Raw genomic sequence first — 22,422 nt, 5'->3', positions numbered from 1 at the left:
AATTACTCGAACAAGTAACAACCAAAGAAACAATGAGCCCTGGCCGATCTGGTTCAGTGTGTAGAGCGTCAGCTCGCAAACTGAAGGTCCCTGGTTTGATTCTGGTCAAGGCCATACAGGAGACAACCAGTCAACATGTTTCTCTCACATTGATATTTCTCTCTCTTTCCCTCTCTCTTCCACTGTCTCTAAAAATCAATGGAAAAATATCCTCAGGTCAGGATTAAAAAAGACAATGAGCAAATTTTTTAAAGTTCAATCTCAGTAGAATTAAAAGACAGGCAATTGATGAATGTAATTTTTTGCCTATCAAAATGGCAAAGATGTTTTTAAAAGAATAGGATAAAATGTGGCTAAGGTCAGGCCAACTGCTGATGAGCAAGTGAACGCATGCAACTGTTCTGGAGGGCAATGTGAAATACACTCAAAGCCTTCAACATGTATGTACTTCAACGTATGAACATGTGCAACTGTTCTGGAGGGGTATGTGAAGTACACTCAAAGCCTTCAACATATGCTCTATTTGGTCCTGGACATCACTTCTCTACAATTTTCCTAGGAAAATAATTTAAGGGTTAAATATTTTATTTTTAAAATATATTTTATTGATTTTTACAGAGAGGAAGTGAGAGGAATAGAGAGCCAGAAACATCGATGAGAGAGAAACATCGATCAGCTGCCTCCTGCACACCCCCTACCGGGGATGTGCCCGCAACCAAGGCACATGCCCTTGACCGGAATCAAACCGGGACTCTTGAGTCTGAAGGCCGACGCTCTATCCACTGAGCCAAACTGGTTTTGGCAGTGTTAAATGTTTTAACTACTTAAGATATTGATTGCAACACTAGAGGCCCGATACATGAAATTGACGCAAGAGTAGGCCTTCCTTCCCATGGCTGCAGGCACCCACTTCCCTCTGGAAGGTCATCCAGAAGGACGTAAGTCTAATGAGCATATTACGCTTTTATTATTATAGATTACTTAAAACAGCAAGGAAAGCTTTAGAAGAAGCTACAGTGCACAGCAATAAATGGATGAATGGATAATGTAGATTTCACATAACAGGATTAGGTCTCTTCACTGAACTCCACTTAACACATTCACACAACTCCCCAGAGCCCCTCCCTCTTCCTTCATCCCTCCCGGAAGCCACTTCAGGGGCCGCACTGGATTGTGGGTAGATATGCAAAACGCTGTGCTAAAGGGCCAGATGCAGCTCAGGAGGCCAAGACTGATGAACGCCACTCAGGCTACTGTTCGTTCTCAGGACTGGCGATGTCAGAAAGGTTTGTTCCTAGTAACTGTGATTTCCATAAAAACTAGACTAGCAGGATTTTTAAAGTATGCCAGCTGACTCTGAGGCAGAGCCAAGTTTGTGACTACTGATCTGGAACCCCCACTAAAGACTGCTTCCTTCCTTTCCAGAGATGGCTTTTTCTTCTCTGCAGCCCGGTCTTTGTCTCTTCTGAACTTGATCGACTTCCTGTCCCATCCAGGAAGAAACCGTGTCTTGGCTGCGATCTCAAAGGTTACCCCCCTTTGGTAATTGTGATATTGGGTACAGCCCTCCTAGGTGACACTGTGATTGATACTGGGTGTGGCCTCCCTTGCTACATTCCTAGAAAGCAGTCCAGTGTACTTACTGGTCAAGAGTACCCTGGCCCCACACAGTCTCATTCAAAATCCCAGCACCGCCGAAACTCGTTTGGCTCAGTGGTAGAGCGTCGGTCTGCGGACTGAGAGGTCCCAGGTTCGATTCCCATCGAGGGCATGTACGTTGGTTGCAGGCACATCCCCGGTAGGGGGTGTGCAAGAGGCAGCTGGTCAATGTTTCTCTCTCATCGACGTTTCTAGCTCTCTATCCCTCTCTCCTCCTCTCTGTAAAAAATCAATAAAATATATTTTTAAGAAAAGAAAAAGAAAAACAAAATCCCAGCACCACCCACTACTAGCAGTGGGACCCTGGCAACCTCTCTGTGCTTGTTTCCCGACCTAACCCTATGAGGGGGCTACAGAACCTACCACATAGTACTGATGGAAGAAATAAATGAGCTTGTCCAGCCAGTGTGGCTCAGTGGTTGAGCGTCGACCTATGAACCAGGAGGTCATGGTTCGATTCCCGGTAGTCATGGCATATGCCCAGTTGCTCACTCATTCCCCAGTGTGGAGCGTGCCAGAGGCAGCCAATCAATGATTCTCTCTCATCATTGATGTTTCTATCTCTCCCTCTCCCTTCCCCTCTGAAATCAATAAAAATATTTTTAAAAGAAATAAATGAGCTATCACATAGCAAGTATGATCCATAAGCATACGCAGCTGTTATTATTGTTCTTGGGTGTGTTTTCTTTTCTTTTTTTAAAAATATATTTTATTGATTTTATACAGAGAGGAAGGGAGAGAGATAGAGAGTTAGAGAAACATCGATGAGAGAGAGTCATCGATCAGCTGCCTCTTGCACACCCCCTACTGGGGATATGCCCGCAACCAAGGTACATGCCCTTGACCGGAATCGAACCTGGAACCCTTCAGTCCCCAAGCCGACGCTCTATCCATTGAGCCAAACCGGTTTCGGCTTGGGTGTGTTTTCTGTTGTTGTTGTTAATCCTCACCCGAGGATATTTTTCCATTGATTTTTAGAGAGAGTGGGAGGGGGACAGAGAGAGAAACATCTATGTAAGAGACACACATCGATTGGTTGCCTCCTGCATGCGCCCCAGCCCCAATGAGGGCCAGGGATTGAGCTTGCAACCGAGCTACATGCCCTTGACTGGAATCGAACCTAGGACCCTTCAGTTCGCATGCCGATGCTCTATCCACTGAGCCAAACCAGCTAGGACTTGTTTTTTGTTTGTTTTTAGTATTTTATTGATTTTTACAGAGAGAAAGGGAGAGGGACAGCGTTAGAAACATCGATGAGATGAGAGAGAAACATCGATCAGCTGCCTCCCGCACACTCCCCACTGGGGATGTGCCCGCAACCAAGGTACATGCCCTTGACTGGAATCGAACCTGGGACCTTTCAGTCCGCAGGCCGATGCTCTATCCACTGAGCCACACCATTCAGGGCAGGACTTGTTTTTATTATATATTCCACCTAGTGCCAGCAGAGTACCAGGAGCTGTCTAGTGAAAGAGTGAACACGCAGTCCTGTTTCCTCATCTGGCTCATCTCTGAACACCTCTGCTTATGGCTTCAGGTCTAAAGCTTCCCACAAATCTTTCACAATACCACCTCTGTCATCCAAACCCCCCCCCCCCTTTTCGTCTATCTTTTGCTAACAACAAAAGCTGGAAAGCAGGAGGAGGCAAACACTAAGGAATCACGGAGGGCTGCTGGGATTGAGAGGACACGGGGGAACTGCCCCCAAATGCCTGGGCGAGAAGCCGTGGACACGCGGACAGCCTGTGATGCGTGTAAGAAAAAGCGGTTTTCAATGGCATACAAAGGCATGTGTCCCGATCTCTTCAGCGGACAGGAAGCAACATGGTGGATTCACAATGTCAATCGTTTCGAAAGCGTTTATTCTTTAATGACTCTCTCTCCCTCTGCCCCAGCCAGCCACTGTCTCGTTCTACTTTTCTAATCACCCTAAAAGCTGAATACATTCTTTTTCTCTGCGGGGGATGAGCATGAACGCTAAACCAATACACGTGATGGGCCTTGTCAGGCGCCGCGTCACTGAGACACGCTGGTCTCCAAGGGTGGCTGTCCCTGCGGCTTCAGAAGGTAGTCCTTTTTCAGGGTCTGCGATGCACTCATGGAGTTGAAATGCCGCTGCCCATCTAGATACAGCATGGACTCTGAAACACAAGAGAGAGGACCACGGAGAACCTTGCAGTGTCTCAGGACAGCGAGGTACAGACACAGGACTACTCGGCAAGCGCTATTGGGCCAGGAGTGCGCGAGGTTCCCAGGGGAGCAAGCCTCGACCCGCACCCCTTTCCTTTGGCTGGACCCGTCTTTGACCTCCAGTGGCTGCTCGCAGCTGGCACCAGCCCTTCAGGCGACAGCCAGGTGGGCAGAGCAGCCACAGCCACCCGTGGGGCCAGGAGGCATTCTGGCCTTCAGGGCTGCAGAACCTGAACATGTGCAATCTCCTAAAGAGAAGCTCAGTGGTTTGAGTCCCCTTCAGGGCACATGAGGGCTTGATCCCCAGTAGGGGACGTGCAGGAGGCAGGCAATCAATGATTCTCATCATTGATGTTTCTCCCTTTCCCCCTCCCCCCTCCTCTCTGAAATTAATATATATTTTTAATAAATTAATAAAACACACACACACACACACACACATATATATATATATATATATATATATATATATATATATATATATATATATATATATTTTTTTTAAGATGTGCTCTGAGCTAACAGGCATCAGTGTGCTTCCTACAACAATTTAAAAGAAATTTTTTTAAAAAAATATTTTATTGATTTCTTACAGAGAGGAGGGAAGAGGAATAGAGAGTTAGAAACATTGAGGAGAGAGAAACATCGATCAACTGCCTCCTGCACACCTCCCACTGGGGATGTGCCCGCAACCAAGGTACATGCCCTTGACCGGAATAGAACCCGGGACCTTTCAGTCCCCAAGCCGACGCTCTATCCACTGAGCCAAACCGGCCAGGGAAAAGGAGAAAATTTGTTGCAAAGTTCCTGCCTTTGTCAAGGACAATCCTGGCAGCTTACCTCCATATGTCCTGGGGAAAACCAAAGGCACTTCGTTCTCCGACATGAAGGTGAAGTGAAAGACATTGGTGGTTGTGTGTTCTTTATTGTGCAAAGAGGCCACTTCGCTGTGGACTCTGACTTGAATGTAGTTGCCTTGAGTAAAGCAAACCTAAGAGATTACAGACACGAGTGAGCCCATCGCATCGGGCAGGGGGAACAGGCAGTCACGAGAGAAGCGATAGCTGCAGGATACCAAAACTTCTCTTCCAGGCCCGAATGATCAGAGATTGTACTTTATCTTGTCGCACACCTACCTGGGAAGACAGAAACAGCAATGATCCAACCTCCACAGGTTTCTGGAACATGATGTCATCCACCGCCACTACAAATGGCCGGGAACCCCTATTGGGAAAGGCAGAATTTGGGATCAAGTGTAAAATTCAGATGCTCTCTATTTTCCCCCTAACAAATGACTGAAATGGTAAAAAAAAAAAAAAAAAAAAAAAAAAACAAAAAACCTAGACAAGGGGAAAGCAATCATACCAGTGAGGAATGGTAAGACAATATCACTGTGACCAGATCAGTGCCAAAGTCACTGTATCTTTTCCCTTCAGCATGTTATCACCTCCCTTTCTCGGAGGTCTTTACAGGCAGACCTCGGAGATATTGCAGGTTCGGTTCCAGACCACCGCAATAAAAGCAAGCATTGAAATAAAGCGAGGCATAACCTTTTTCCTGGTGGAAGGTCTTGCCTTCCATGTGTAAAAAACACAACATCTGCCAAAACCGGTTTGGCTAGGTGGATAGAGTGTCAGCCTGTGAACTGAGGGGTCCCGGGTTCGATTCCGGTCAAGGGCATGTAACTCGGTTGCGGGCACATCCCCAGTGGGGGGTGTGCAGAAGGCAGCTGATTGATGTTTCTTTCTCATTGATGTTTCTAACTGTCTATCCCTCTCCCTTCCTCTCTGTAAAAAATCATAAAATATATTTTTTTAAAAACCAAAACATCTGTGGAGTGCAATAAAGTGAAGCACAATAAAACGAGGTATGCCTGCAATGTGCTAGCTAATTTACCTAGTCAGAGTAACAGACTTCTAAAATGAGGATCAAACCCAGCTGGAATAAGTGTGACATTTATTTTAAAAACACAACAAATTCCCCGGTACATCCAGACTGGACCAAAATGTTTCATTTCAGTGGGCTCTTTCTGGAACACACCTGTGCCTTTTCTTTTTTTCTTTTTTTAAATATATTTTATTGATTTTTCACAGAGAGGAAGGGAGAGGGACAGAGAGCTAGAAACATCGATGAGAGAGAAACATCCATCAGCTGCCTCCCGCACACCCCTCACCAGGGATGTACCCACAACCAGGGTATATGCCCTTGACTGGAGTCGAACCTGGGACCTTTCAGTCCGCAGACTAAGTCAAACCGGTTTCGGCACCTGTGCCTTTTCTTTCTCTGGTGTATTAAAAAAAAAAGTTTCATTTCAGTGGGGTAGTAAAAATTGCTTCTCAGAAGTCAATACTACCTTAAATCCAACTTACCCAAAGTTACAAGCAGTAGCCCATCCGAGTTCGTATGCTTTCCTCATAAGGAAACCACCAAAGATCCGATTGAAAATATTCCTCTCCTATAGGGCATGAAATGAATGATAGGAAATAAAATATATATGGCCAGCTGCATATACAGAATAAAGGAATTACCAATGCCAAAGAACAGAGGCCAGTGTAAAGATGTCATATCTTAGATGAATATCATGGATGCAAGTTATCCCATTCAGAAGATTTTTCATCATCTCACAGTACCTGAGGGTGGCAAATTTCCAAGCTCTTCAGTTTTGATTTCTCCATCCATACTGCATTAGGGGGCAGAATTCGACTTTGAAAACTTATAGTCCTGTGCAAATAGAGAATCAGGAAACCCTGTTAGGGCCATGGTTTTAGCTGCTAACAAGTCAAATATTTGCAAACAATTTCCAATATGTTTAGGCAAGCTTGGCTATGGAGAACACCAAGGATGAGTGCATTCCTAACATGGAATCTCACCAGCCTCTTACTAACTAATATTTGTTTCAAAATATATTTTATTTTAAAGAGAAAGGGAGAGGGAGAGAGAGAGAGAAACATCACTGATGAGAGAAAATCATTGATCGGCTGCATCCTGCACACCCCCGCCCACCCCCCACCCCCCCACACACACACTGGTGATCGAGCCTGCAACCAGCATGTGCCCTGACCAGGAATCGAACTGTGACCTCCTGGTTCATAGGTCAGTGCTCAACCACTGAGCCACACCGGCCGGGCCAGCCTAACTTACTTTTGATCCAGTGTGTTAAGAAACATCTCGTGGATGGTCGTCCTCTCCTCAGCACTGGGAGCCATTTTCAGTAACGACATGGAGCTGAAGGCGACCCTTCTCCCCTTGTTCACTGCAACATGGGACAATGAGGAACCATGGTGTCAGGAGGGTCACACTGCACTCCGGGGTTTCTGAGCTAGGCTGTACTTCCAGACTGCAACAATCCCCCTGGAATTGTCCACGTGTCTCACAAAAGCCTTCTGTGATTCTTCGCCAGCTCGGTGTAAAACCAGCTATGATCATCCTGACCTCGAGCCCCAACCAAGTTATTACATTAAAGATACATTTACCATTTCATGAACAGTGAGAAAAAATTACTTCAATTAATAAATGTTGGCTGATTGATAAAATTGTTCAAAGTATGAACTTCATGGAACAAAAAATAAGGTATTTTTCAATTTCAATAAACTCTTGGAATGAGTAAGACACCTGACTAATATGAGGAGTCCATGCATACTCTTAACCATCATCTCTTCTGCAGTACAGTTAATGTGCTTTTAAAAGTTTATCTTATAATAAAAAAAGAAATGATATACATTCTCCTTGTTTAAAGAGTGCTTCTTCCTTAGGGCCTTCAGGGATGAGTGGATTTACAAATGCCGACCTAAAAAGAAGAAAAGAGTATAAATTAAAATGTTATTATCTGCCCTAGCCAGTCTGGCTCAGTGGACAGAATGTTGGCCTGTGACTGAAGGGTCCCGGGTTCGTTTCCAGTCAAGGGCACATGCCCAGGTTGCGGGCTCCATCCCCAATGGGGGGCAGCTAATCAATGATTCCCTCTCATCATTGATGTTTCTCTCTCTCTCCCGCTCCCTTCCTCTCTGAAATAATAAAAATATATTTTAAAATATTCTTTAAAAAACAAGCAAACAGCAAAGACTTGAAAACTAGTGGGTAACAGTTCATCTTCCATTTCTATTAGAGAATAACATTTTTAAAAAATATATTTGACCGGCCTTCTACATGCCCCCCCACTGAGGACTGAGCCTGCAACCCGGGCATGTGCCCTGACTGGGCATCCAACTGTGACCTCATAGGTCATAGGTCAACAATCAAGCAATGAGCCACACCAGCAGGACTTTGCTGTTCATTTTGAATAACGCTGACTGACTGCCTCGCACGAGGACTCTGGAACAATAGAGGAAGCTTCCGGTTACAGGCCCATCTGCACAGTAGAAAGTTCACATTTGCAAAAGGACGTGGCTGCCTGCCAACGTGTTTCACCTGATCCTAATCAGGAGGAAGCAGTTAAAATCGGTTGCAGAACATTCTACGAGACCTCTGGACTCCACTCTTCAAAAATGTCAAGACAGAGAACGGCAGGGTGACTAATTTAAAGAACCATGGTAACCGATTGCGATACATGATCCTTGACCAGATCTTCCTTAAGGGAAGAAGCCATAAAGGATATTTTAGGGACAATTGGCAAAGTTTGGATATGGATCATATATGGCATAATACAATTATATCACTGTTCCATTTCTTGGGTATAATAAAAGCAGTGAGGTTATGTAAGAGAATTATCTTATTCTTAGGAGATATATGCTAAACTATTTATGCATGAAACAGTCTCAAACTTTCAAAGGATTCCAGGGGGGAAAAATGTGTATGTAAAGTAGGTTGGTGGCAAAACATGAACTGGCGAATTTAAATAAAGGGTATATATAAGTGTTCATTGCATTATTCTATTTTTCTGTAGGTGTCAACTTTTTTAAAATAGAAAATTAGCAAAAAGGAACATAGTATTGCACTGTGGTAGAACCCAAAAGTTGAATGAAACAACAATGGCAAGAAAAAAACCTGAAATGGCAGTTTGGGAACCTGAAATCCATTAGCTGGGAGGAACGTTAAGTAATGCCCCCCCTCCCAGTGCTGGCAAAGGAGCCCCAGGCCAGGCACTGCAGCAGCAAGCAGGTCAGCTGGGGATGATGGGAGGACTGAAGCTATATGGGTGCATTCTTTGCTCAGACCAGTTGCCAAGGTATTTTTAAAAATATATATTTTATTGATTTTTTACAGAGAGGAAGAGAGAGCGATAGTTAGAAACATCGATGAGGGAGAATCATCGATCAGCTGCCTCTTGCACACCCCCTACTGGGGATGTGCCCACAACCAAGGTACATGCCCTTGATCGGAATTGAACCTGGGACCTTTCAGTCCACAGGCCGACGCTCTATCCACTGAACCAAACCAGTTTGGTCCTCGCCAAGGTATTTTTCTTTCTTTTTTTTAAAAAAAAATATATTTTATTGATTTTTTACAGAGAGGAAGGGAGAGAGATAGAGAGCTTGAAACATCGATGAGAAACATCGACCAGCTGCCTCCTGCACACCCCCCTCCGGGGATATGCCCGCAACCAATGTACATGCCCTTGACCGGAATCGAACCCAGGACCCTTCAGTCTGCAGACCGAAGCTCTACCACTGAGCTAAACCACTTTCGGCGGTATTTTTCAATCTTATCACATTTTCCATGTCAGCTTTCCACGCAGCAAACTGACTTCTCATTACAAACTCCTCACTCAAGTTTCTAATACAAATTAGACTCCCCAACTGCCTCTAGACAGTCGTGTACATACAGCAATCCCGTAACTCTCACCCACCCTACACCCTCCACACACAATTAGATGGTTTTTTTCAGTTTGAAGGCCTTGGGTGTAACTGTTGTTAAGAACCAATCAATCAATTGAAGAGAAAAAAGATAAAGTGGAAAGCCAAATAAGGTAAGGCCTGTACAATTAAACTCAAAAATGACACTATACACTCATGAGGTTGTGTATGTATTTGCTTTCTAACATATACCCAAGCTCTGTCCACTAAAAAGGCCTAGACATGATGAAAGACTAGTAACAATACAGTTCTAGTGCCTAGATTTTGGTCTCTAAATACCAGTTCCCACTAAAAGGAACTTTAGGACTGCTTGGGGAAATGGCTGTTCTTAGGCCGGGGCAGGAAATGTGTAAGATGAGCCCAAGATACCTCCTTGCACCAGAGAGCAGGCAGACATCAAAAACCAATGGGGAAATGTCAAAAGGGCTTATCACAGGAGGCAGCTTAAAGGGACTCCCACTGCCGAAACCGGTCTGGCTCAGTGGATAGAGCGTCGGCCTGCGGACTGAAGGGTCCCGGGATCGATTCTGGTCAAGGGCATGTACCTTGGTTGCGGGCACATCCCCAGTAGGGGGTGTGCAAGAGGCAGCTGATCGATGATTCTCTCTCATTGATGTTTCTAACTCTCTATCCCTCTCTCTTTCTCTCTGTAAAAAATCAATAAAATATTTATTTTAAAAATTAGCCCGCTCTATTTGGACAAACATTTCATTAGCTCACCCCTAATGCCTTGGCAGGGCCAGACCAAATGATTTCACTGGCCTTATACGGCCCGCGCACAGGATGTTCCCCACCCCTGGTCTAGAAGAGCCTTTCAAGAGTTGATAAAACAATAAGGGAGCATGCAATGATGTTAACATTTTGTGTCAACAGCAGCTCACCTAGTGAGTGTTGATACTTGAGGTCTGAATGGGGGGAAAAGAGGAGGACAGTGGAGACACAACTATTCTGGATTTAAACAACCCGTAGAGACCACTGCACAACTGTGAATACACTAAAAGCCATAAAATTGTACACTTTCAATGGGTGAATTCTATAGTGAATTCTATCTCACTGAAGCTACTGACCAACAAAACAGGCTTATGAGACATAAAAATCAAATACCGTATGTGGACTTCGTTTGTATCCTAATTTGAACAAATCATTAAAAAGATATTTGGGGAAAACTGAATATGAACTATTGGAATATACTAAGGATTGACTAGTATTTTTGTTAGGTGTACTAATGGTAGTGTAGTTACTTAAGAAAATGTTCTCATTTTTAAAAAATGTTTTAATACATATATTTTTTATTTCAGAGAGGAAGGGAGAGGGGGAGAGAGGGAGAGGGAGAGAGAGAGAGGGAGAGGGAGGGAGAGAGAGAGGGAGGGAGGGAGGGAGGGAGGGAGGGAGGGAGGGAGGGAGGGAGGGAGAGACAGGGAGGGAGAGGGAGAGGGAGAGGGAGAGGGAGAGGGAGAGGGAGAGGGAGAGGGAGAGGGAGAGGGAGAGGGAGAGGGAGAGGGAGAGGGAGAGGGAGAGGGAGAGGGAGAGGGAGAGGGAGAGGGAGGGAGGGAGGGAGGGAGGGAGGGAGGGAGAGAGAGAGAGAGAGAGAGAGAGAGGGAGAGGGAGAGGGAGAGGGAGAGGGAGGGAGAGGGAGAGGGAGAGGGAGAGGGAGGGAGGGAGGGAGGGAGGGGGAGGGAGAGAGGGAGGGAGGGAGGGAGGGAGGGAGAGAGAGAGAGAGAGAGAGAGAGAGAGAGAAACATCAATGATGAGAATCATTGATCATCTGTCTCTTGCATACCCCCTACTGGGGATCAAGTCCACACCTCAGGCATGTGCCCCGAACAGGAATTGAACCCTGAGCTCCTGGTTCATGGCTTGATGCTCAATCACTGAGCCACATCAGCCAGGCAAAAATATCCTCATTTTTTTAAAGAGATGCCTAAACTAAAGTTTTTAGAGGTGAAATGTCATTATGTCTGGGATTTGCTTTAAAATATTATAAAGAAAATAATATACTTAAAAAAAACCAGATGAAGCAAATATGGCAAAAATATTAAAACTCAAGTGTAGGTGATGGGTATATAGACATTCATTATGCTCTTCTCTCTGTGTATCTTTAAAATGTTTCAAAATAAAGAATTAGAAAAAAAAAAAAGAACAATTACCCCTTATTTTCAGAATCACGGGCCACCATTACAAATGTTGCTTCCAAAACAGGACAATATTCACTGTCTTGTAACTAAAGAACAAAGGAAAGAAAATGCAGATGTAAAAAATGCATTTCCTGGGAAGACTACTACAATTCTAACAGACAGTGTGCATACTTTGAGAAAGGCAGCAATTAGAAAAAGAGGAGAGACTGGTGCATTTATACAATAGCATACTATGCAGCTATGAAAAAAGAAGGTTCTCTTAACCTTCCAGACAGCATGGATGGACCTGGAGATTATTATACTGAGCGAAATAAGCCAGTCAGAGGAAGACAAGTATCACAGGATCTCACTTATATGTGGAGCCTAATGAACAAAATACACTGACGAACAAAACAGATCCAGAGACATGGAAGCATGCAAGAGGCTGACAGACCTCAGAGGGGATATGGGGTGGAGAGGGGGAGAAGAGATTAACCAAAGAACTTATATACATATATGCATAGCCCATGGACACAGACAACAGTGCGGAAGGCCTGGGGTGGGGCAGAGTCCGGAGGAGGGAAGCCAAGGGGGAGAAAAAAGGGGACACAGGTAACACCCTCAACATTTTTTTATATATATATATTTTATTGATTTTTTTTTTTTTTTTTTTTTTACAGAGAGGAAGGGAGAGAGATAGAGAGCTAGAAACATTGATGAGAGAGAAAACATCGACCAGCTGCCTCTTGCACACCCCGTACCGGGGATGTGCCCGCAACCAACATGCATGCCCCTGACAGGAATCAAACCTGGTGCCTTTCAGTCCGCAGACCGATGCTCTACCACTGAGCCAAACCGGTTTCGGCAACATTTTTTTTTTTTAAAGAAACAAAAAGAGAAGTGCGTTCATGAACCCAGACAGAGAACTAGGCACTGTATGGGGACAGCAGCATGACCAGGAACTTGTGGTCTAGCAGGAGAAAGACACCCCAAACTCCAAACAGTGCATTGTGGGAGATGCTGGGATGGACGTGAGCTAAGGCTGCGGAGCTGTGCCTGACTGGGCCCCAGCGACAGGGGTCACAGAGGGACCTTCTACGTCAGGGGTCCTCAAACTTTTTAAAGTGGGGGCCAGATCACGGTCCCTCAGAGAGCTGGAGGGCCGGACTATATGAACTACTAATTCCTACTGTAACACCTCGGCTGCGCTCACTGCCCAAAAAACCTGGCGGGCCGGATCAGACTCCTCTGCGGGCCGCATGTGGCCCGTGGGCCGTAGTTTGAAGACCCCTGTTACATCATCATTTCCCTGTCCCGCTTCAGACAGAAGTCTGCCTTTCTCCAGGCCTCCCTGTCCTCAAAATGGCACACGGAGCCAGGTGGGCCTCCCGCCACTCTCCTAGACATGAGCGTTTTCAGGAGCCTTGGTGTGCCAACCACCAGCACGTTCAGGATCCCTTAGCTGAGCAAAGGGGCACCCAAGAAGGAATAAGGTCAGTGACAAATCTGTGGATTAAGCTAATTACTCACAATGCACAAAAGCCTTTGAAGTAAGTTTTAAGGTGTTTCTTTATCTCTTGGAAGTCTGTATTTCCAGGACAATCCTATATAATAAAAGGGTATTATGCAAATAGACTGAACTGCAAAACAATCAAACAACCAATCAAAGCACAATATGCTAATGATATGCTAAGGCTGCTCAATCGCTTGCTTTGACATGCACTGACCACCAGGGGACAGTCAGTCAACTGGTGGAGCAGTTGCTATGATGTGCACTGACCACCAGTTGCTCTGACTGTATGTTAGCTTGCTGCTGCGGTTCAGCCGATAAGGACTGGGCGAAATGGGCAGGACATGCCCTGAAGCCCTCCCAAGGTCCCTCCCTGGCCCGATCATGCACTGGTGGGGTACCTCAGCCTGGCCTGCACCCTCTTGCAATCTGGGACCCCTCGGGGGATGTCGGAGAGCCGGTTTCAACCCGATCCCATAGGCCACTTCCATTGGGAGGCGCCAGATGTAGGGCTCATGGCTGGCAGGATGAGCAGGAGCAGCAGGTAGGAGCTGCAAGCAGCATTGGACTGTGGGTTTCGGCCAGTTCCCTGAAGGCCACCCAGAGGGACCCCACTAGTGCATGAGTTCATGCACTGGGCCTCTAGTCATATCATAGTCCTATCATAACCTGAGGGTCCATTCAGTTCCTTCATCACCACTAACACCTGTTTGGGCCCTAGCACCTCCCACCTTGACTTTCTTCTAGCATCTGCTCGAAGCCTGTGGGCCCTGTATATACAGCCCTTCACCCCAGAGCCCAATTCTTCTCCAGCTGTTCCCAAACAACTTCTTCATATCTGCACCTTTCCCATCCAGCCACGGCTAACCACCTGGAGGCCCTGGAATGGGCCATGCAGTTGAACACCTCTGTTCTATGCCTTCGCCTGATGCCTTCCTCATGACTACATTCATCACAACCACTCTTCCTGGGCCCAGTCAGCAAACACTCATCCCTTCTCCCCAGACAACTCATCATTCCCTCCTTTGTCTGCTGGCTACATGGGAAGTCCTCTCCTGACAGTGGTGCTCACCCCTGTAGAGTTATTTGGAAATGTGTAGGGTTGTCACGTGACTTGGGAGACCTTCTTAGCAGGATGGGGGTAAGCAAGGAGCTGAACACATCACAATGCAGGGGAAAGTCCTGTGGAACAGAGAATTTCCCCACATATAATGCCAATCGTGTCCCTGTTGAGAAATGCTGCATAAATACTTAATCTACTATACCACGATCATTTATTTAAGTGGCTGCATCATGAGTTCCTTGAGGACAAAGGCCATTTTCATTGACATCTGTACACTAAGCATTTAGCACAAAGACTAGCCCACAACAGGTACCTGGTATGACTACCAGTGTATGAATTGAGGCGGGTAATTATTGAGGACTACCAAAATGTGAACTCCAAGAAAATGGAATTGGGTTTTGCTTCCGGCTGTATACCTAACACAGAACGGCAGGCAATACATGATTGCTAAGTGAACTGTTAAATGAGTGCACGTCAGGAAGTGGGCTTAGTGACTCACACCCATATCCTGTTGTTGAGAAGCATATGTCCTAGTAAAAGAGAAACCATGTTCCTACGCAGCTCTGAGGAGCAGAGATCAGCAGGTCTGAGGAAGGCATCATGGGGAGGAACAGGTATTATGAGCTGGAGGACCAGGGAAGGATTCGAGCATGGAGTGACCTGGAAGCACAAGTGGAATGTGGATGTACAGAGCCAGAGCACAAGGATTTCAGGAAAAGGAAAAAGCATAAGCAACGATACTCAGCCACTTGCTTACTGTTTCAATTATGGTTTATTATCATGAACACCTACTAGCGCCAAGTACGAGGAATGCAAAAATGAACAACTGCCTACTCTTAGGATGCTCAAAGCGTCTAGCAGTGAGCTCTAAGAAGGTATTTAAATGATGTTAGAGCTAGGTCCTGGAGACCCTTGGGTCCTAACTCATCAAAGGAGTTTAGACTTTAATGAGCAGATAATGGTCAAGGTTTTTGAGAAGGAGAGTGGTGTGACTTAAGATCAGCTTTGGAAGGCCTGACAAAAATGTATCAAATGAACAGAGGGTGAAGACATGCAGCAGGCAGACAGACTAACTGAAATACAGTTTAGATGCTTACATGAAGGCAGTGAGGGCTTGAGCAGAATACAGGGGCCAAGGGCAAGAGGGAGAAAGGACCCTGGTGAGTTGCGGAGGGCGATGAATTTGTAAAACTTGGCAAAAGGCTCACAGGAAAGGGAAACATTTAAGCTATCACAAAGATTTGCAGCTGGGAAACCGGGAGGATGACAAAGGGGAAACACTGAAGGAAGATCAGGATCAGAAGCGAAGCTGACACTCAATTTGAAACGCACTGCACTGGAGGTAGCTAGAGCCCAGGTTCGGGGAGATAATACAGGTACTTGGAAAGTTGGGTCTGAAGGTCAAGCCCAGAACAGGGATTTGGGATCATCTCCATAGTAACAATAATAAATTGGCATTATTGTCAACATGTGATTAGTAGTTACTGTGTGACAGGCAACCAGGGCTTTGACAAATAACTTTTTTTAACAAATAACTTTAATTACTGCAGAGCAAGCTTCAAACTTTTTCTAAAAGGTGAAGTATTTGAAAATTCCATAGCAGAAAAAAATGTATCTAAATAACAGGTCTACTGAATACCCTGGCTAAACGAAAAAGTCATTCTTAAATACGTTTTCATAATGAAATCTTAGACATATGCTGAATTATTTAATTTCTGTGCTATTATCCCCTTTGAGGTAATTTTCCTTGTCAAATTTCTTCATTTCTTTATAGTAGCTATTCTGTTTTGCTCATTAGAGGTTCCTAACTGCTGTGATAGTCTAAGTGTCTGTTCTGGGTTAAATTGTGTCCCCAGCCAAAACCGGTTTGGCTCAGTGGATAGAGCGTTGGTCTGCGGACTGAGGGGTCCTGGGTTCAATTCCGGTCAAGGGCATATACCTTGGTTGCGGGCACATCTCCAGTAGGGGGTGTGCAGGAGGCAGCTGATCGATCGTTTCTCTCTCATCGATGTTTCTAGCTCTCTATCCCTCTCCCTTCCTCTCTGTAAAAAAAAAAAAATCAATAAAATATATATATTTTTAAAATTGTGTCCCCAAATATGTATGTTGAAGTATCTATAAACATGCATTTATTTGGAAATAGAGTTGTTGCCGATATAATCAGTTAAGATGAGGTCATACGGGAGTAGAGTGGACCCTAATCCAATATGAATGATTGATGTCCTTATAAAGAGAGGAGAGCCGGCACCGGTTTGGCTCAGTGGATAGAGCGTCGGCCTGCGGACTGAGAGGTCCTGGGTTCGATTCCGGTCAAGGGCATGTACCTTGGTTGCGGGCACACCTCCAGTAGGGGGTGTGCAAGAGGCAGCTGGTCGATGATTCTCTCTCATCGACGTTTCTAACTCTCTATCCCTCTCTCTTCCTCTCTGTGAAAAATCAATAAAATATATTTTTTTTTAAAAAAAAAAAAAGAGGAGACACAGGTGCACAAGAGGAAATGCCATGTAACGATGAGGCAGAAATTGAAGGGTTACAGCTACAAACTAAGGAATGCCAAGGACTGGCAGCAAACTACCGGAAGCTGGGAAGGAGCGAGGAAGGATCTTGGAGGCAAAAATACATTTCTGTGGTTGTATGCCATCTGGTTTACAGTATTTTGTGATAGCAGCCCTAGGAAACTAACACAGCGACCGACCCCATTCATGCCTAACGGAACTCAAACATTTGTGAAACTCTCCACGCAAAAGCAAAAGCAAGTACCTTACCATGGAGCGGAAATGATTTGAAGGTAATAAACACTAAACATAAACACCAAGTAATGTATCGGTCTCTGTCCAGGAGGAGGATATTAATAATCCACCATCTGTGTGACCCGAACTTTCAATAGTTTGTCTAGAAGTGGGGGGCTACATACAGGTAAGTGGACACACAGGTAAGTAAGCTTTCCTTTAACTAAGACTAGTGGGTTGTATTGAAACAAGGGGGCCATCTGTAGGCACTTACACACCTGGAACATTTGCATCTTCGCTTCCATAGATGTCTTCCCAACCCAGCTAACATGGCCACTGAGCTTGATGTCCCGTTCTGGGCTTAAGCTCTTCTTACACATGTCTGCAAAAAAAAAAAAAGAAAAGAAAAGAAAATCCATCCAAATCATACCCAAACGTTCCTGTGCTGCAAACGGAGAATTTCGTTTAAAATTTGGTAAATTCCACTTCGTTTGAAATGTTGGTAAATTCCACTACATTTCTTGTCTTCCAAAACTAATGACTTTTTTGACACACAAAAGAAATTTGTCCTTTTTAAAAAATACATTTTACTGATTTTTTACAGAGAGGAAGGGAGAGGGATAGAGAGTTAGAAACATTGATGGAAGAGAAACATCGATCAGCTGCCTTCTGCACCCCCCCCACTGGGGATGTGCCCACAACCAAGGTACATGCGCTTGACCGGAATCGAACCTGGGACCCTTTAGTCTGCAGGTCGATGCTCCATCCACTGAGCCAAACCAGACAAGGCAGAAATTTGTCTTTTTAAAAAATATATTTTTATTTATTTCAGAGAGGAAGGGAGAGGGAGACAGAGATAGAAACATCAATGATAAGAAAGAATCATTAATCGCCGAAACCGGTTTGGCTCAGTAGATAGAGCGTCAGCCTGTGGACTGAAGGGTCCTGGGTTCGATTCCGGTAAAGGGCATGTACCTTGGTTGAGGGCACATCCCCAGTGGGGGGTGTGCAGAAGGCGGCTGATCGGTGACTCTCTCTCATCGATGTTTCTAACTCTCTATCCCTCTCTATAAAAAAATCAATAAAATATATTTTTAAAAAAGAAAGAAAGAAAGAAAGAATCATTGATCGGCTGCCTCCTGCACACTCCCTGCTGGGAATCAAGCCTGCAACCTAGGCATGTGCCCTTGGCTGGAATCTAACTCAGGAGCCTTCAGTCCTCAGGTGACTCTCTATGCCCTTAGCCAAACCGTGACCTTCTGGTTCATAGGTCGACTCTCAACCACTGAACCATGCCAGCCAGGCTGTATGTCTTTTTTTTTTTTTTTTTTTTTTTTGATGTAGACAATGTAAAGAATATAAAAAATAAAATTGGCACCACACAAAATCCTTCAACCTAAAGATAATTATAATAAATATTTTGATATACAGCATTCTAGACATTTCCACATGCATAAAAATTCCCCTATAAAATTTTAATCGCAACAATATCTTGTAATTAAATTGGTTGTTACAGAATAGTCATGGGGATGTAAAGTACAGCATAGGGAATACAGTAAATAGTATTCTAATAACTGGGTATGGTATCATACGGGTACAATATTTATCAGGATGATCACTTACTAAGTTATAGAATGTCTAATCACTGGGGTGCACACCTTAAACTATATAATACTGTATGTCAACTATAATTGAAAAATAAAAAATGATTTAAATTTTAAAAAATAATGCCGAAACTGGTTTTGCTCAGTGGATAGAGCGTCTGCCTGTGGACTGAAAGATCCCAGGTTCGATTCCGGTCAAGGGCATGTACATTGGTTGCTGGCACATCCCCAGTGGGGGATATGCAGGAGGCAGCTGATCGATGTTTCTAGCTCTCTATCCCTCTCCCTTCCTCTTGTAAAAAATCAATAAAATATAACAAAAAAAATGTCTTGTAATTTTTAAGAATTTAAAGTATGCATAGAAAATAATATCACTTACCAATTTTGTCCACCAGGGCTGTAACTATGGATAAAGGAGACATCTTAGCTTCATGAACTTTGGTGTGCATATAGCAAATAAGAACTGTAGGAAGACAGAAGAGAACCAAATAAAAGCGAAGGAGAATTATTTCTCAGCATTTACAATTCACTCCTGAGATCTAGAAAAAGTCTTATCTTGTTTTGAAGATCCAACCCCCCTGTCCCACTGATGGTCTTATCCTTTGACCCAAGACTTTTATACATTGAAGAAACCTAGGGACCCTCTAGTCTAGCTGTCCAATCAGTTTTAGATTTGGTGAGGAAATTGAAGCGCAAGGAATAGGTCCATCAGGTGGCCTGTCACCACTCCAGAGAGACACAGTACCTAAGTCAGAAAATAGCCCGGCACACAAGTCTGATGGCGTCAAACATCTTCAGGAAAAAAAAGCAATCACAGGAACTCAGCTCCCAGTTTTCCTCCTGACTCTTCCTTAATCAGGAAGCAATTAATTCGCTCAGAGTTATCCCGCCTTCCCCATAACACCCTGTGGTTATCTGTATACTTTCCATCACTTAGCAACCATTTGTATGTGCCAAGTATGGTTCTATGCACCTTACAAGTATCATTCTACTTCTGTGTTCCATGGCCTCCCTGCTTCCTCCATGATTCGTTCAAATGTTTACCACCAACAGCACTGGGTGTGTGCTCAATAAGTATTTGCTGTGTGACAGTGAATTTTCCATCCATGCACCTGCTAAACGATGTACTGGGGCAGTGGTCAGCAAACTTATTAGTCAACAAAGCCAAATATCAACAGTACAATGATTGAAATGTCTTTTGAGAGCCAAATTTTTTAAACTTCAACTTCTTCTAACGCCACTTCTTCAAAATAGACTCGCCCAGGCCTCGTGGAAGAGCCACACTCAAGGGGCCAAAGAGTCGCATGTGGCTCACGAGCACAGTTTGCCGACCACAGTAAGTGGGAATAAGAAGCTAAAGGCAAAGAAACTCCATTTAAAAGCCTTTGTGGTATCCCCCCCATCCCCCCCCCAAAAAAACCATATTTATCTAAGAGCAATGGAAATGAAGAGAACAAAAAAGATCCAAGAGCTAAAAAGAAGGGAGACTTGACTAAAGCCAGGTTTCCAGCTGGCATGAATGAAGATGGTATACCATTCACTGAAAAATATAATACAGAAGGAGGAAAAGGGGCTGTTTTCCACATGTCGAATTCGAGAAGCCTTTGGCCCATCTAAATGAAGATGCCTGCCTGACTGGTTTTGCTCAGTGGATAGAGCATCGGCCTGCGAACTGAAGGGTCCCAGGTTCGATTCTGGTCAGGGGCATGTACCTTGGTTGCGGGCACATCCCCAGTGCAAGAGGCAGCTGATAGATGTTTCTCTCTCATCAATGTTTCTAGCTCTCTATCCCTCTCCCTTCCTCTCTGTAAAAAATAAATAAAATATATATTTTTTATTTATTTCAAAAAATATATATATATATATATATATATATATATATATATATCGCCACTTCTCGATGTTGATGGTTGTATTGTGGTTCTGTAAGAGAAGGGCCTTGTTGGTAGGAAACAGACATGAAAATATTTGGGGGTGAGAGAAACCAAGATAGGTAAACACCTGAACTTGCTGCCTCATACAACAACTTCAAAACTACAACTAAAAGACAAAACAGACATTACCCAGAACCACAGGAAGGCTGGCTGAGTGGAAATTCTATAACTAGAAGGGAAGAGAACAGCACACTGAGACTCAGAGGAGCTGTGGAAGTAAAGTGCAGAGGTACGAAGGTGCACGAGCGAGGAGAGGGCTGGCAACTAAGTATGCAGATGGCTTTTTCAAGTGGGAGGGAGACACAAGTTCCCCACTGCTCTGAACTCCATTTCCGGGCGAGACTCTGGGGACCCAGACTCATATGGGGAGAAACTGGCTGTCTGGCAGTGGGCAGAACTCGAGGGTGGCTTTGTCTCAGAGGTGCATGCAGTGATTTCCAAAGGACACTGAGACCAGGGAGCCTTTTAGGGCAGGGCTGATGGGAAGCCATTGCTGTTTGCTCCACTCTGAGACTCTGCCCCATCCAAGCTGTGCGCAGAGGCTTTTGCATATGAATGGCCTGGTCCTTTGAAATCTAAACTTAGCTAACAAACTGCAGCTGGGTCACAGAGACCCAGAACATCCAAAAGAAGGCCCAAGGCCCACAGCAGCTTGCACTGCTTCATAGCAGGGCCTCACCTGAGCACCTCCAAAACCCAAACAAAGAAGAGGAATCTGCAGATCTCTGTAGCTCCTGCTGGGTGGCCTCAGGCAAAGGCTAAATTAGCACCTCCTTGGAGATCCAAGAGCCAGTGTACCCAGGGGTCAGAGTGGGACCACCCAGATTACAACTCCTCAGATCCATAAGGGACACGCTCAGGGAGCAGACTCAGTGAGCACCAAAGCCCCTCTGAAGCAAGTCTTGCCTCATAAGGGTGTCTCCAGCACAGAAGTTCTCTCAGTGTAGACACAGCTGATCCTCACAGCCAATTGGCCTGGAAGTCAATTCCTCCCAGTGATACCAGCAACAATCAAGGCTTAACTACAACGAGACTGTGCACACAGCTCACAAAGGCATGCACCAAGAGTGTCCACCTCAGGTAACTGGGGAGGCTGAGCCACTGGGCCCTATAGGACACCTAGCACACAAAGCCACTCTATCAACACAGGGAAGGAGCCAAAATGTGGAGACAAAGAAACAGGTCACAAATGACAGAAATGGAGGAAAACAAATGACTGGATATAGAGTTCAAAACAACGGTTATAAGGTTTTTCAAGAATTTTCTGGAAAAGGCTGATAAATTTAGTGAGACCCTCAAGGATATGAAAAAGGACCAACTAGAAATTAAGCACAGACTAAAATAAAAAAATATTATACAGAGATCCAATAGCAGACTAGAGAATCACAAGAATCAAGTCAAGGATTTGAAATACAAAGAAGCAAAAACAAACACACACCCACTGGAAAAGAAAAAAGAATCTAAAAATTTGAAGATAGTGTAAGGAGCCTCTGGGACAACTTCAAGAATACCAACATCCAAATTATGGGGGTGCCAGAAGAAGAGAGAGACCAAGACACTGACAACCTATTTGAATAAATAATGACCGAAAACTTCCCCCACCTGGTGAAAGAAATAGACTTACAAGTCCAGGAAGTACACAGAACCCCAAACAAAAGGAATCCAAAAAGGACCACACCAAAACACATCATAATTAAAATGCCAAGGGCAAAAGACAAAGAGAGAATATTAAAAGCAGCAAGAAAAAAACAGTTAATTACCTACAAGGGAGTACCCATATGACTGTCAGCTGATTTCTCAACAGAAACTATGCATGCCAGAAGGGAG

At 44.6% G+C, this 22,422-nt stretch overlaps 1 protein-coding gene across 2 annotated transcripts in view; it reads right to left on the bottom strand.

Moving 5' to 3' along the window:
• Nucleotides 1-2,837: 2,837 nt before the first annotated feature.
• ACOT9 (acyl-CoA thioesterase 9) overlaps nucleotides 2,838-22,422 on the bottom strand; it is a 33,198-nt gene continuing 13,613 nt past the window's right edge. For both annotated transcript variants that reach the window (XM_084869674.1, XM_084869675.1), the window contains 10 exons: nucleotides 19,041-19,124; nucleotides 17,336-17,439; nucleotides 11,789-11,862; nucleotides 7,569-7,636; nucleotides 6,991-7,102; nucleotides 6,480-6,570; nucleotides 6,219-6,304; nucleotides 4,986-5,073; nucleotides 4,690-4,840; nucleotides 2,838-3,800 (listed from right to left, as the gene is read on the bottom strand). In XM_084869674.1, coding sequence (XP_084725800.1) covers nucleotides 3,676-3,800; nucleotides 4,690-4,840; nucleotides 4,986-5,073; nucleotides 6,219-6,304; nucleotides 6,480-6,570; nucleotides 6,991-7,102; nucleotides 7,569-7,636; nucleotides 11,789-11,862; nucleotides 17,336-17,439; nucleotides 19,041-19,124 — 983 coding nt within the window. In that variant the 3' untranslated portion in view covers nucleotides 2,838-3,675. The remainder of the gene's footprint in view (nucleotides 3,801-4,689; nucleotides 4,841-4,985; nucleotides 5,074-6,218; nucleotides 6,305-6,479; nucleotides 6,571-6,990; nucleotides 7,103-7,568; nucleotides 7,637-11,788; nucleotides 11,863-17,335; nucleotides 17,440-19,040; nucleotides 19,125-22,422) is intronic.

Source organism: Pipistrellus hanaki, assembly GCF_964339955.1.
Source record: "Pipistrellus hanaki genome assembly, chromosome: X".
Taxonomy (NCBI): Eukaryota; Metazoa; Chordata; class Mammalia; order Chiroptera; family Vespertilionidae; genus Pipistrellus; species Pipistrellus hanaki.
This window is presented reverse-complemented; position numbering and strand designations above follow the sequence as displayed.